The following is a 17179-nucleotide window of genomic DNA, read 5'->3' as shown; positions in this document are numbered from 1 at the left end:
GCTTTTGCATTTGTTGTTTAGGGGTGAAGCAAACAGGTGGCAGCAAGGCCTGCCCCAGCAGCGGAAGATTTGAGCCTGTATTACCGGACTGAGGGACCACTCATGTGGCATCAAAATGTTACTGCTCATATTGTCTGCAATAAGATTGGAGCTCCTGGGAATGTGTGTTGCTACGAGAAAGCAGTTAGAAGCCATCGACCAATGCCATATTCTCATGGCTTCCTGACATAGAGGGTAAGATCAAGTTCCTCCTTGTTTGCTGATGTACCAGACGACAGACATGCTGTCCGATTGTATTGCAGTAGTCCCAGAAGGAAGGGATGGATAGAACGCTTGCAATGCTAAGAGAACTGCCCTTAATTCCAGGATATTTATGTGCAAATTGGCCTCTATGGGGGACCAGGTGCCTTGGACCATCCTTCCCTAGAAAAGCCCCACCCACCACCCTAACAGGGAAGTATCCGTGGTCACCGTGGCCTTGGGCTGGGGAAGACAGAATGGTCGACACCAAAGACTTGTTTCTAACTTCATCCACCATTGCATTTCTTGTTTGCAAAGGCTTGTAAAATGTATCATGTGGTCGAGTGGTTGGGTTTAGAGTGGCCATTGTGATGAGAGGAGCCACTGTAGTAGTCTCATGTGCAATCTCACCAAGGGTACTAAGATAATGGTTGCTGCCACAGAGCCTAATAGCTGTAGTACCAGGCGTGCTGGTACAATACAAAGATCTGTGGGAGGAGAACTTGAATCTGATTTCTTATTTTATAATGCCTGTGAGGAGGAAGGGAAGCTTGACAGGACATTATGTCTTAGATCGTTCCAATGAATTCCAGTGTTCTTGTTGGAGACATGTTTGACTTTTCCATATTAATCATGATACCCAGACGAAGAGCAAGGTCTTGAGTGTAAGAGAGCTTGAGAAGGAGAAGATTCCTGGTCATGGCGGTGAGGAGCCAATTGTCCAGATATGGAAACACCTGGAATCCTTGTAGTCGAAGATGAGCTACTATGACTGCCATACATTTGGTAAATACTCTGGGGCTGTCGAGAGACCAAAGGGAAGTACCATGAACTGGCAGTGATTGGCTCCCAGCCAGAAGCGAAGAAATCTCTGGAGCATTTGTCCATCTTTATGTGGTAATACGCATCCTGGAGGTCCATAGAGCACATCCAGTTGTCTTTCCCCAGAAAGGGGAGAATGGACTGCACCATGATCATCTGGAATTTTTGAGGTTTGATGAATTGTTTAGTAGGCTGAGATCCAGGATTGGTCTCCAGTCCCCTGTCTTTTTTGGCATTAAAAAGAACCTCGAGTAAAACACGGATCCTATTTGGTCTGGTGGGACTGGTTGGATGACTCTTTCTCTTAGCAGTTTTTCGATTTCTAAGGCTCCAGCCTCCCTCTGACCGGGTGGAATGTCGAGGATTCAAATGGGATATGATAGCCTCTGGATATTATTCTCACACATCTGACGGGGTGGAAAATGTATGCCCACAGCAGACAAATGACAAAAGGAAGATTTGAAATGGTCCACTTGTCCCACGATGCATCATCCAAGCATGCCATCATCCGCCAAAGAGTCAGACATTTCTGATTAGGTCTCTTTGGAGGAGTGAATCTTCCCAGTCTGTCCAAGGCCCAAGACTCCCCTGTTCGGGGATGAAGTGGAACTATCTCTGCAGGTTCTGCTTGAGGATCTCTCTGTGATGGATTCCTCTCAGGAATCAAGGTGCTTCCCTCTTGCAAAGTTTCTTCCGGGGTCCCTCCCCAGTGGGGTCTTCTGAGGGAGAGAGGCGGAGAAAGGGTTTCTTCAGGGGAGTAGGTCTGCGTGGCACATGCTCAGATCCCCAGAGTAGGAGGTTGGGACAGCTGCATGCTGAGGGTTCTGGTTCGTGCCAGGTGTGGGTAACCCTGGCCCAGCTAAGCTAGGACCCCCTCATCACCAAGCAGGCCCGCTCCCGCCGGATGGGAGGTGGGGAGGGGAGCCAAGAAGGAGACAACCAGGGTCACACCCCACACACACCCCGAGGAGCCCCCTCCAAAGAAGAAAGAAGAGGACTGTTAGCTGCCAGGAGGGATCTGAGGAAGCTGCCAATGGAGATTCTGGGTCTCTAGTAAATGGAATGAATTGTTGTCCAAAAAAGGGTCATAGGTGCTCAATCTTTGAATCCCAGGTGTCATTATAGCGGGTTGCTGAAGCTAGAACAAATTTGTCCAAGATGCAGGAACCTTTACAAATGCGCTCTATGAGCACCTACAAGGATGCATGGATCGTGCCATCCCTGGCAAAACCAAGATTCACTCCCCTAAGAGAAGGAAAGCAGTCTGGTGGACCCCTGCCATAAACAGGCTATACAATAGAAAGAGGAAACTAGTTCAGAAAAAAAGCAAATCCCAAGAAGGAAAGACATCCCTGATCAGTATCAGTAAGAAACTAAGGTCCCTCATAAAATAATCCAAGGCTAACTTCGAAAGAAAAATAGCCAAGGATTCGAAAGATAACCACAAAGCCTTCTTTAGCTATGTCAAGAATCTAAGTGCCAACTCGCAGATATGCTCTGAGCTAGTGCAAAATAGCACAAAATATACTGAACCTACTGATATTGCCAACATTTTGCAGATAGATTCAGTGCAAACTTCACCACTCCTCTCACCCCCAAAAGGGCCCACAACAATACTGGAAAAATGTAGTGTCCTGGAAATCACAGACGCACTGGTGAAAACAGCCCTTTCAAAAGCCAAAAGCACAGCGTCAGTGGGGCCAGATGGTGTCCCAGGCTGCATCTTGCACTTACTACAGAACAAACTAACTCACCACCTAAACACACTGTTCAACCTCAGCCTCTCCACAGGCTACGTGCCCATAGAATGTCGCACAGCAGCGGTTATTCCTCTCCACAAAGAAGGGGCCACAACTGACCCTGGTAACTATCGCCTCATAAGCCTGATTAGCCTGGTCTGCAAGGCTATGGAGCACATCATCATGGAACTCATTAACAAAGACATTGGGAACCTCCAAACACTTGACCTGACCCAGTTCGGCTTTGTTAAGGGCAGATCATGCCTACTAAATCTGGTTGACTTCTTTGAGACAGTCACCAAGGCCATAGATGAGAGGAAGGTGGCTCAGACAGCCTACCTTGACCTCGCCAAGGTTTTTGACACCATTCCCCACTCGGGAATTATAGAAAAACTCACCAGCCTGAACATAAACCCCTATGTCACGAGATGGGTTGCCAATTGGCTTACAGACAGAACTCACACGGTAAGAATAGCGGGCTCCAGGTCCGACTCTAAACCAGTCACAAGTGGTGTCCCACAAGGCTCGGTCCTGGGACCCCTACTGTTCGGCATATACTTTTCAGAAGTACAGGCAAACACAGGAGAACTATAGCTAACCAAGTTCATCGATGACTGCAAACTGGGAGCCATAATTGACTCTCCGGCTGACACGGACATTCTCCAAAAGGGCCTTACTGAGATGGACACCTGGTGTCAAAGTCATGGTCTCAAGCCAAATGCCAAGAAATGCATAGTCATCCCGTATGGGAAAAACAAAACACCCATGAATTACCACATAGGTGGCAGCCCCCTTAATACAGAAGAGGTAATAAGAGAATGGGGACCCAGGTAGATAGTAATCTCTCCTTTGACAATCATATTGCCAACGTAGTTAGGAAATCCTTCTATGTCACCCATCTAATTATTAAAGGGTTCGCATCTAGAAATAAAGAGGTTATAGTGCCCCTCTACTCGTCACTCATCAGACCCATCATAGAGTACAATGCCCCATTTGGGATGTACCTCACAAGACACTTCCAACAGCTGGAAAGACCACAAAAGTACCTCACCAAGAGGATTACTGGCCTCAAACATATGTCCTGTGCAGCCCAACTGGAAAAACTCTAGCTGTACTCAGTGGCATATCGCTTACTCAGAGATGATCTCTGCTTGACTTACAAAGCCATGTCCAACTCAGAATTGATGGACATGCTCCACCTAAAGAAATCCAAGTCACTGCAAGCCACTCAATCTAGTGAGCTAAACCTCGCCACAGCAATAAATAAAACATGCTGGAGGGATAGATTCCTGTCACAGAAACTCCCCATGCTTTGGAACAAAATTCCTAACTACATTAGGCAGAGCCCCTCACTAACACTCTTCAAGAGAAACCTTGACGAGTGGGTAGGTAACAGAAAATACACCCCTGGGATCACTTCATTGGCTCTTCTTGACAGAGGCTCAGTTAATTAATAAATGGGGCTGCGAAAGCTGACACACTCTGGCTAGGCTTATAAATGCCCTCGTGCAGATAGCCTAGTACCTACCTATGAACCTATGAACATAAATATCACAAGCTACATTAATGTGGTCAATGCCCAAACAATAAACACACCGGGTGTGACCATCTGAGTTGGGCATCTTACGCCGCACTTATCACACTGCTTGAACCAAAGCTTAGCCTTATCCGACATTACGACAAACAACACACTAGTACTATAATCCAACAACAAAAATATAGCTACCAAAACAACAGCAAAAAGTTATAGTAAGGAGGGATAACGTATTTCTTTTTTTTTTAACAGATAGGAAGGAGTACCAGCAATAGTACTAAGAAATACCAAAAGGTAAAAAAGAAAGGCCTACCAAGGTAGGGAAGAAGGAGTGGTACCAAAGATGGTACGAAAGAACTACCAAGGTAGTGGGTAGGGTTTAGTCAGGAAATATAAGGTTTAGGAGCAAGAGATAACATTAGAAGAAAAAACTGACTAAGGGAAGGTAATTAGGTGATAAAACGACAAAGAACCACAAAAAAAGCTACACTTAGCTTGAGAGAAAGGCTTGGTGCATCTGACGAGGAACGTGGCAAACGAGATCTGGAGAGACTATGAAAGGGGCATTGGGTAGGACTTTGCTGAGAGTTTTTGGCTGGCGCAAGCTTGGTACCAGCCATGTTGGTTCCAAGGACTGAACCGAAGTCATATCAGTAAGGAATGAATGAAGATTTACAACATCAGATGTTTTGTTTAACTGGGCCAGATTCCAAAACAGTCGCTCTGATTCCAAAAGACTTGCACTCAGTATAACTGATTTAGTTCAGCGTAAGACCTATCTATAAACAGGCTTACATCAGGAGCCAGATTCAAAAATACCTGCTGTCAGTATAAGTGGTCACTTACAGCAAGTCTTTTAAAATCTGGCCCACAGTGTTTTAAGAGGAGAGTGTGAGCATCTTGAAAGAAAGCTGTGGTAACTGTATTACAGAACGAGGGTGAAGGCCTCTTAGACCCAGCTTCATATAGACCCATTTCAATATTAAACCATGATTATAAACTGTTTATGTCTGTATTAGCTAAGAAGATGGCAAAGTCAGTACAAAAATTGATAAGTATGTATCATTGTGGTTCTGCAGAGCGGAGGCTAGCATTCGACAACATTAACAAAGAAGATCCAGAAAGAAATAGAGTGTAAGTAAACACCATTATTGTTGCTGGGTGTTAATTCTGGGAAAACATTCAGTAGGTGGGCTCCTCTTTGACAGGCTGGGGTGGAACAGAGGAACCAGGTAGGTGTGTCCTCTTTCTCAGCTGTTATTTGCTTCATATTTATAGCTGTCAGCAAAAATGGGATTCTTAAGTTTGAGGATGTAACTGGAATGTTACTCAAGAGGAGAAGTTAATCTTATTTGCAGATGATATTACTTTGTACATGATAAATTCATAAACGTACATTTTGGTGTTGTGCAACATGTTCAGGCAGTATTAAGTCTTTTTGGACTATAAAATAAATAATGATAAAAACAAAGCCTGTATTGATAAACTGTACCCATGCATGAAGTGGTTCAGCAATATCCATATATATGGGGACATGATAAAATGAAGTATTTAGGTGTTATAGATTAAAAAAGGATTCTGTTATGGCAGTTATGAATATGTGGGAAGAAACTAAACAGAAGATAATGCAAAACTGAGAAACTGGAAGCTCTCTATTAGTGTTAGTAAGATACAAATTATTTTATGTTGTGCAACTTATAAGTAAGAGCATGGCATCTAGGTCCAAAGTGGTTATTATCCCACTGTACTCGACCCATATCAGATTAGTCAAAGAGTACAGTGCTCCCTTTGGTATGTACCTAACCAGACATATGCAGCAACTAGAGCGACCTCAAAGGTTGCTTACAAAAATAATACAAGGTGTAACAAACATCCTTTATGCAGAGCGCCTTAAAGCCCTTTCTCTCTACTCAGTCTCTTATAGATTGCTGAGGGGTGATCTGTGACTGGCTTACAAGGCATCCACAAACCCCACACTTAACGCATTTCCTACATATTCATAAGTCAAAGAATACCGGAAATACAAGGTCTAGGGACCTGAATTTTGTCTGTGACTTAAACAGAACATGCAAGAGAGACGGAAATGTGTCCTAGAGATTACCCCTCCTATGGAACAGTCTTCCCATCCATGTGAAGTTGAGTTAATCTATTAGCCAGTTTAAGCACAACCTAGACAAGTGGACGGGGAACAGGAAATTTACACACAGCCTAGCATTCATGTCCCTTATGGATAGGAGGTAGCTTATAAAAGCTTGGCCCTCAGTGTCCTGTTTGGATACAGGACATCATTATTCTTTCGGGAAAACTTGGCTAGGCTTAGAAAGGTCCCCCTCCCCGGGTCGTTAGTGTAGTAACTGTCTATGAATCTGTGAAGAAGAGGAAGCAACGGTGTTTTTAGCCACCTTGGTGTTACATACAGGTCAGGCATATTTTTTTATCACCCAAAGGAAATATTGTGAATGATAATAGGGAGCTGATGGGATTTATTTGGCTTGAAACAAGGTCAAGAGTTAAGTAGCTTAAGCTGATTTTCCCCACAGAACAAGGTGGTTTAGGGTTACCCAATTTGAAGGGGTATTGTTGGCATTCAGTTAACTGCAAGTTCTGTGTACTGAATTCAGGAAGTCAGTTATTCAGACTGGCTGGCTTTGGGCAACTGAACAGATGCATGTTGTACGTAGCAAAGGTTTGCATCTCCAAGAGTAGCTGTCTAAATAACTGAAAACTCAGTTTGTTCAAATAATGTAATTCAAGCTTTGTGCTGATAGCATTGGTCTACTGATGCGCCTCTTACCATAGCTGTTTCTGGGAAGTAGAATCATGCTATACATAGTGTGTCTTATCTAACCTGTAGTCCCCTTTTGTTTTTACAGACAGATTCTATTCCCATCACTGAAACAAGATGCCAGCTGGTTCTGAAAATCTTCTGATCTCACCTGCAACCATCAAAGCTGCCTCTACAGGCACTTTGACGATCAGCGGACCACTAAACTACCGTGGAGGGAAAAGGGTAGAACCTGTAGGAGATGCAGGGGAATGTGTAGATGTGTATGAGCCTGCTACTGGTGAGTATGCTGTTCCTGATTGTTGCATGGGTTGTTTTATTGTCTTTTTAATCAGTAATATTTGTAGGTGGTAAATCTGCAGAAATGGTGTGATGCTCACAGATGTTACAGTGAACAACCGTGAGTAGCATCATTCCACCTCCCCAAAGAGGCTTAGTGCTCCCTTCCTCAGGGACATTTATTCCCCCCAGCTTCCTAACTTTGAATTGCTGGCTACCATAGATCACTAACCAATTCCACTGGTTTTGACTTGGCTGGCAACTATATGCTATTGCAGCCAGCTTCCCCCTGTTCAAGTCTTTCCAGTGTTTCCAGAGCACACAACTCTTTGACCTCCTTCCAAACCAGGAGGGTGCCAGTGGATACCCTTTGCCTGCTGGGTATGCAAAAGTCCCAAAGTAGCAAGTTGGACCAGTTAATTGCTTCCAGATTGGTGGATATAATTTCTCCTCCAGATATTGTTGAGTAATTTGCCCACTGCCTCTCCATATATCCATTCTTCAGTGATTAGTTAACCCAGCTTGTGTTTCTTTGGTTGGCTTGGTTTCTGAATTAGCAATCCCACTGGTTAACTTTTGCTTATCCCAATAGGTTGACACCCTTGTACCCTAGCCTGTAATGACATGTTTGATAGGCTACCCAAAGGCGGTGCTTAGAGCCCATTGGCCCATTGTTCTTCCCTTAGGTTATAGCATCCGAGCTCTTTGCTGACCACCAAGAGGGTTTTCTGTTTGCACATTGAATCTTAATTCCATTGGTCTGTTCAGATGTGATTTATAGTTGCTCCTTTTATTATATCAGTTTGCAGTCCATCTTTATTCCAGTAGTATATATCATCCAAGATTTTCTGTGATGTCCTATGTAGTTATTCTTTGTGCACGGTTTTAAGTCCATGACTATGTTAAAATTTATTTTACAGTTGACTTCTTTTATTATGTTGGTAAATACACAGGGTAAGGTTTTGTGACACAGTTTGGAAGAAATGGTCTGAAAAAATCTAGAAATGCAGATGAAAATCCTTATTAGAAACTCTTATTATAAATAAAATAAAATTTACATTTTCTGTTCATTTTTTTGCTTTAATTCTATGCTGTTATACTACTCAAGCATGAGAGCACTTCATTGTTTGTGTTCTGCAGCACAAAAACACATTGTTGGATGTATGACTGCACTCATAGGTTCACAGGTTCATAGGTAGGTACTAGGCTATCTACCCGAGATCATTTATAAGCTTATCCAGAGTGTGTCGGCTTTCGCCGCCCCATTGATTAATTAACTGAGCCTCTGTCAAGCAGAGCCAATGAAGTGATCCCAGGGGCGTACCTTCTGTTACCCATCCACTCGTCGAGGCTTCTCTTGAAGAGTGTTAGTGAGGGGCTCTGCCTAATGTAGTTAGGAATTTTGTTCCAAAGCATGGGGAGTCCCTGTGATGTTCACTATTACTCCTGACAGAAACTTGCAGAATTGAATTCTTACCACACTTCTTGACTAATATAAATATGTTTTGTTATCAGTGCACTTAGTTTTATGATATGATGGTGTAAGATAGATCAGTCCTGTATATGGTATCATTTTAGTGTTGTTGAGAGGGCATTTCATGTTCATTTCAGGATACCAAGGCAATAAGAGCACTGTAAACCAAGTAACCAAGAAGAATCCGGACAGGCTGAAGTAAAATAGCTGTTTATTGTGTTCCAAATCACACCAAAAACTTTAAAAAGACAAGAAATCCAAGAGTAGTAAGTGCTTTCGTTTGGCTATGCCAAACACCCTCTGACAAAAGAGCCATCATTTCCTGCCGTTTAAATAGATACAAGGCAGCTTGTTACTTTGTTACATCAATCAGTTCCCCCCAATACACAATAAACCCCTAGATAAAAATAATCAATTATAATAAATAAATGGAAATAGAATTAAATAAAATACATAGCAGAACATTTTTACATTCTATTTATGACAACTTATTCATTTTAGTAAAAATCTATTCTAAACAAATATACATTCTATTAAATAGTATTCATAAAAAATGTGCAATACCTCAGGCTTAATAATTCATATCCCGTGTAAAAATGTGTAGGTATAAATCTAACATTGTGTAAATGGTAATGTTGTTTGTCTTTCGGCTTTTCCCGGTTCGGGTTCGCCACAGCAGAACTCCGGTCCACTAATGATTGGCAGTAGATTTTCACGGTGCCGAGTTGCCAGCTCAACGCCCAACCTTTAACTAAGGCACGCCCATTCACTCATGTCTTTTGGAACGTCACTCGTCCCGCGGGGAGGACATGCAGACTCCACACATAAGGCACTCCCCGCACTCCAGCCGAGAATCGAATGGGAGAACCTCTTGCTGTAATACAACAACGCTACCTCTGCACCACCAATGGTAATAGTGAACATCAATTAAATTTTTCCGAATGCTCCTATAAATAATATCAGTCAAGAGACTTTGGTCTAAGGATACTTGCAACAGAAAGTACACCATTTAATTCTGGCCAGCTATGTGCATTCAATCTCATCTACCATTGTAATTCCATTTTTTTCCAAAAAGGCTTACCATGCTCCCCCCTCTTGTCTGGTTTTAAAGTGTCCAAAATTACAAATTTAAATGAATGTGAAGGATGTATGTTTACATGTTTGGCTAAGGCATTTGTTTCGGTTTTATCGCGAATATCTCTAATATGTTCACCCATCCAGTCTTTTAATTTACGCTCAGTTTTCCCGACATAAAAATTAGAACAAGTTGAACATATTGCACAATAGACTATTTTGTCAGTATTATAATTTAATTTCCCCAAAACTCTAATGCCAAACCCATTTATAGATACAAAACTAGTTTCTAACACATACCTGCAGTACTTACACTTGCCACCCTTGTGCATAATACCACGCCTCGTGTTTCTTGAAGTTTCAAAACACTTTTTTAAATTACATCCTTTTTTGTAAACTATGGTCAGATTATAATCAAATTTGTTATGTAAGGAAGGGTCACTAGTCAATAGACTCCATTTCTTAACAAGAATATTTCGTATAGTATAACTATCAGTATTAAAAGTTGTTATAAAACTCGTAATGAATTTATTCATGTTACTACAATCATTTTTATTATTATTACATATACAATAATTTTCATTAGGTTTATTCTTATCAAGATCACTTGAAAGGTTACATGTGGCATCATGTGTATCAGTATTGATTGAAGAATCAATTAGTTCAATATGTGTAAACCTAATAAAGGTGTAAAATGTCCACTATCATGCTTCATCATTACTTCATTCATTATATTGTCTATCATCGTGTTGGGATGACCTCTTTGTGTGAACATATTCTTTAATAAATTACATTCTGAAACAAAATTGTCCCATTTACTAACCATCCTAGCTGCTCTAACAAATTATCCCTTTAGAACAGCCCTCTTTTGAGTATAGTGGTGATTGCTATCAAAATGTAAAAAATTATTACTATATGTTTGTTTAAGAAAAATTTCAGATAAGTAAGTGTGGTTGTCTAAATCCTTTTTCAAAAAAACATCCAAATAAGAAATATTATTGGTGTTTTTTACAGCTGTAAATTTTAGAAAGGAAGTTGTCTTGTTAATGTATTTTAAAAATTCATCAACTTTTTCTTCTTCCCCATTCCACAAAAAAAATGTCTAAAAAATGTAAGTAAACATTGCACCACTGATAAAATGGAGATCCAAAAATAAACTTTTCTTCCCAAACACACATTACAATGTTAGCATAGAGGCCTCCACAAGGAGACCCCATTGCTACACCCTCTTTGTTTAGGTACAAATTGTCATTAAACAGTATAAAGTTATTCTTGAGGACCACCTCAAAAAGTTGTTCATACAAATTAATACTGTTTTGTGACAGACCTTTTTTGAGTAAATATAAATTTACCTATTCAATACACTGTCTGTGTGGTATTACAGAATACAAATCTTTTACATCAATGGTAATGAATGTGTAATGTTCTCCAAACTTTGCTTTCCCCATCCTGGATAAAAAGTCCCAAGAATCTCTGCACAAGTGTATTTCACTCTGTAAAAGTACCTTCAATTTACCATCTAAAAATTTAGCAATTGGATACGTTATAGACCCCTGGGCATCTACTATTGGTCTCACTGGTGGTCTAAACATGTCTTTGTGAATTTTCGGGACACCAAGCAAAGCTGGTGTCCTGGGATGGAGTACATTCATAAAATTGAATACTTCAATGCTGATGTCACCTTCGATGAACAAATCATGTATGATGCCCCTAATATGCCTATAGGCTCCATTTAATTCATTAACAGAACTCTCTGTATAAGTGTTACTGTTCAAAATATCTTCCATTTTAAAAATGTAATCAGTAACATTAAATATGGTCATACCCCCACCTTTGTCAGGTTTTATGAGTCTAACACCCTTAGTGTCCATAAACATATTTAAATTATTGGAAAGAAAACAAACAGCCTCGGCTCCGGAAAAGGACTTTAAGCACCACGTTTTAGTGTATTGTTACTTATTCCATTCAGCAGCAGGAGTACATCTATACTGTAACAAGGCTCATCAATCAATAACGTAAATAATCCTGGAATCCAGAGCGGTAAATGCACAGTAACCTTTTAATGAAATCACAGAACGAAATCCATGTAACTCTTAATAAATCACAAAAACAAAATCCACGTAACTGTTAACTTCTTCAGACAAATTACCCTAGCTCCTCTTACACTTAAATAGTCCCCTCTTCATTCCTGTCCTATCAGGAACAAGTAATAGATAACTCTTAAACTACGTAAAAAAACATCAATTTCCATGTGTGGCAAAGTTCTGTTATAACACAATGTAAAAAGTAATGTAAAAGTTAATATACATAGTATTATTTAAAGTATTATAAATGTGTTTTTTCCAAAACTGTCGTGTTTGTATGGTCTGCTGGGCTAGACCTTTATTAAAATAATGAAGTCAGTAAACAAACTCTTCTTATAGTAGTCATCTGATGTCACTTGTGCTATATACACAGAAGTTGACAAACCCTTATAAAAAATAATAAAAATGATAATAATAATAATAATAGTAGTGTATATAGTGTTGTTAATGTTTTACCGAAGTACAAGGGTCTAAGTAAAACCTTACTTAATGGTGTAAAGTTAGGGACTAAGCTATTTGTGTTAGTCTATAAAATGTCAACAATTCCCCCCAATGTAATAATGAAATTTTTCCTAAGATCTTTTTAAAATTATTACCTAATTAAAACCATTTTGCTTGGTACTCACCTAAAATGACAATATATTAACCCATATAAAAAAATATATGGTGTTTATATATATATTGTTTTAACCTTGTAAAGTATTTAATTGTAACAATGTTTGTGTATGTATAGTATACGTCTGCATATTGTGTGTAAAAAATGGGTAATTGAAAAATATGTATAAATAAAAATACCTCCATGCTAATACAAAATGTATGTGTTAGCTTGAAGGTATATAAATTTTAAATACCAAAAAAGTTTTATTATATACAAGAAAAACCAAAGTATGTATGTATGTGTTTATAAAACCATTTTATAAAAACTATGTACTATATTTAATTCTATTCTAAAAATCAATAATGTTCAGTCCCCTTTTACAATGTAACCATGTTATCTGTATAAACTTTTTAATTTTAAAATACATGCTATATTGCAAGCTAACCCGGTTCTGTGTGAGCATTAAGTCTAAGTTGCCAATTCAGTTCACTCCTTTCTAATAATAGTTTAACTAAACTGTCATTGACTCCCCATTTGTTTTCTATACTCTGCCTAATTTGTGATATAACCCTAAATTTAAAGTGGTGTCCTTCTTTTTGTTCACAATGGTTTGCTAATGCATTGTTGGTATTTTTCTTACTAATGGCATAGATCCGATCTTTCAGTCTACGGTCTGTCTTACCTATGTAAAATGCTTGGCAGACTTGGCATTCAGCAATATAAACTATACTTCTTGTGTTACAATTGTAAGTATAATGTGTGAAAAAAGTCTCACCTCTAATCTTAAATTTGTTACTACATATAATATATTTACATTGATTACAGTGTCCGCACTTGCGAGTACCCCCTTCCTTTTCCTTCCTCAGTCTATCCTGACCTTTTTCAAGAATTTGTTTCAAATTTTGTCCTCTTCTGAAACTAATACACGGGTACACACCTATGCGGTCAAAAATTTCCTTGTTTAGGGACAAATAAAACCAACATTTTCTAACCACTTTTTGTATGTCTTTAGCTACTGGGGTATATGTAAAAGTAAAAGACATTAGGTACTTGTTCTTAATGTTATTTTCTTGTGAAATTATTAACAACACTATTACCGAAGTGCAAAGGGCGAAGGGGTGCGTTGGCTATACACTACTATCATTATTATTATTATCATTTTTATTATTATTTTATATAAGGGTTTGTCAACTTTTGTGTATATAGCACAAGTGACATCAGATGATTACTATAAGAAGAGTTCGTTTACTGACTTGATTATTTTAATAAAGGTCTAGCCCAGCGGACTATACAAACACGACAGTTTTGGAAAAAACACATTTATAATACTTTAAATAATACTATGTATATTAACTTTTACATTACTTTTTACATTGTGTTATAATAGAACTTTGCCACACATGGAAATTGATGGTTTAAGAGTTATCTATTACTTGTTCCTGATAGGACAGGAATGAAGAGAGGACTATTTAAGTGTAAGAGGAGCTAAGGTAATTTGTCTGAAGAAGTTAACAGTTACGTGGATTTTGTTTTGTGATTTATTAACAGTTCTGTGATTTCATTAAAAGGTTACTGTGCATTTACCGCTTTGGATTCCAGGATTATTTACGTTATTGATTGATGAGCTTAACGTGGGCTTGTTACAGTATAGATGTACTCCTGCTGCTGAATGGAATAAGTAACAATACACTAAAACGTGGTGCTTAAAGTCCTTTTCTGGAGCCGAGGCTGTTTGTTTTCTTTCCTTTGGTTTGTGTACGTCTATTGGTGGTTACTAGTTGCTTTTTGGTAACACCGACGCACCGGAAATATGGACGACTCAACGCTCAGCGATAACGCTGAGAAAGGTAACCTCACACAGCTGCTAGAACTGATGAACCAGCGACTCGATAACTTAACAGCTAAAGTGGACCAGGTTACACAACAGCAGCGACCATCATGGGGTAAATAAGAGGAACAGTACGAACAACATTAACGGAGAACAGAGGAAGGGGCTTGGCCAAAGTACACAACTGTTTGGGGACCAGAGACGCCAAACAGAACAAGCTGACGGAGGACCCCACAGTTCTCTACCTTTGGAGGAGAAGTATCAACCAACAAACACACGGGATACACAGGTTAGCCACAATTTTGACATTGCTGTTTGGCTAAACAAAGAGCTAACTTTAGACGAAAGACTGTATAATGAAAACATTAACACTGCAAACAATGACCAAAGCGAAGAGCTTTTGGTAGAAAAACTGAAACAGTTTGATTCTAAATTATTCAAAGTTAAAAAATTGCAGTTAGAGATTAATTATTTAAACAAATGCACCAAGGAGAAAGTGGTTCCCAAGGGATTAAGACACTGTATTTACCCAACTGGGTTGATAGAAGGCTCCCAGTTCCATAAGGAGCTTGTAGATTTGTTTAACAAACAGGGGTTAGAACTACTAACAGTGATGGTCAAACGCTATGAAATTTCGATTCAAGAGGTTACTGAAGAAACAAGAGTACTTGAAGGGGCTATTAAAATGGACAGTTTATTCCCCCAGTATCAATACGATTATAACAGGTCCTTTGTCACCATAGCTCATCAATTAGAGAAACTGAGAACAGTGAAGGTTGACAAATTACAGAGAGACCTAAAGGCATACAGGGACGGTTATGCTTATCGAAACCCCCCGGGGTCTCAGTATCAAAATAATGCGAGGAAGGTGACAAGAGGTCGGTACCACCAAACAGGTGGTGAACCCTGTAATAAACCTAGAAGGAACTGACAGTTCTAACTTTATCGACCAGGACCCACCTTTAGGGGAAATGAGAGGCTAGTGCAAATACTTTTTATATGGGTAAACATAATAGTAATTTTGACCAGAATAACTGCAATGACTTAAATGGATTTAACCAACAACAACAACAGTCAAAAACTACAAGACAGTAAGCAACTGGACACGAACCCCAGTTTCAATCACAAAGGAGATACAATACGTGAACTAGAACTGACCCCACTTAACTTGGTTTCCAATAAGGAAGGAGACTTTACAATCTTTAATTACACTGACTTTACCCTTGAGCCAGAACTGGTAGAACTACTGGCAAGGGGTTTCACCTTTATTCCTACTGACAGATGCAACTTAGCAGAACTCTTGATTGACTTTAAATTATTTATACGTAAACTAAACTTGACTGTGTTACTGGGCAATTCATCATACAGTAACAACGAACTTAAAGTGACCAGCACTTATAACCCACCGACCCACCCCACCATCGGGTTGTTTGAACACTTATGTGAAAATGAACTTAGAGAAGTAGTTCACACCTTTAACAGACATACAAAGAAGGGAAACATTACAATTAAGGAAAAACAACTGTTAACATCATTTTGTAAACTACCCATTAGATCTATGAAACCAGATAAGGGAGGGGGCTTAGTGGTCATGCATAGGGACCATTACATCAAGAAAATGTCTTTACTATTAGAGAAAGACACTTACCAGGAGGTAAGTATTAATGAAATGAATGGGGCACACAACAGGATTAAAATGTTTTTAAATGACCTGTTTATAGACGGGTTGATTGACAGCCAAATGGTCCATTATTTGTCTTTACTAACACCTAGGATACCTCAACTTTTTGGTATACCTAAGACCCACAAAAGTACACGGGATCCCCCATTTAGAGCACTGGTAGATGGTAGACAATCCATTACCTACCCATGTACTCAATTTTGAGTAAATATGTCAAAAGGGAGAGTCAAATTTGCAAGGACTCATGGTCCTTTCTGGAGGAACTTAATACAGTACACTTTGAGGAAGACCATAACTTCCTTACAGTTGACGTCTGTGACCTTTACTCCAGTATACCTCACAACACAGGAGTAGAATGGGTGGTAGAACACATGAGATCTAAAGGGGCTTTAGACAACGAGATTCTACTGGTCGAACAATTGTTAGACATTATTCTACAAAACAACTACCTCAGATTCAACAACAAATTGTATTTACAAAAAATTGGGGTAGCTATGGGGACACCAGTTGGCGCAAGTTTTGCCAATTTGGTTATGGCACATTGGGAGACCAAGTTCATCTTCAATAGTCCACACTTTAAGGTAGTTAAAGTCTACAAGAGATTTTTAGACGACATCTTTATGATGTTAAAAGGTGACCAACAAGTGGCCGAAGAACTAGTAGACTTCTTCAACCAGACAACCCCTTTTTTGAAATTTACTCAAAACTACCAAGACAAGAGGATTAACTTTTTAGACATTGACCTTGAGAAAGATGAGACCAACAAGACTTACACTGCTAAGATTTATAGAAAGAGTACTTTTTCAAACTCCCTCTTACATTTCACTAGTGAACACCCTATACATCAGAAAAAATCGGTGGTTATGGGCCAACTAGTGAGAGCGGCTAGGATGGTAACCACCGAGGAGGAGTTTGAAAAGGAAATCAAACTTTTGTTTGATATGTTTTTGCACAGGGGTTATCCGGTTAGATTTTTGGAAGAGATTTTTGAGGAGGTTACTATGAAAAGAGCAAAAGGTACATACAAACCAATTTTAGGCC

The 17179-nt window shown here is 39.4% G+C and overlaps 1 protein-coding gene across 1 annotated transcript in view; it reads left to right on the top strand.

Moving 5' to 3' along the window:
- LOC122813215 (4-trimethylaminobutyraldehyde dehydrogenase-like) overlaps positions 1 to 17179 on the top strand; it is a 306910-nt gene that overhangs the window by 25907 nt on the left and 263824 nt on the right. Inside the window, exon 2 of the mRNA XM_044085401.1 lies at positions 7209 to 7400. Within this exon, the coding sequence (XP_043941336.1) occupies positions 7238 to 7400 (163 nt within the window). The 5' untranslated portion in view covers positions 7209 to 7237. The remainder of the gene's footprint in view (positions 1 to 7208; positions 7401 to 17179) is intronic.

Source organism: Protopterus annectens, chromosome 10.part0, assembly GCF_019279795.1.
Source record: "Protopterus annectens isolate FY-2018-M chromosome 10.part0, PAN1.0, whole genome shotgun sequence".
NCBI lineage: Eukaryota > Metazoa > Chordata > Ceratodontiformes > Protopteridae > Protopterus > Protopterus annectens.
This window is presented reverse-complemented; position numbering and strand designations above follow the sequence as displayed.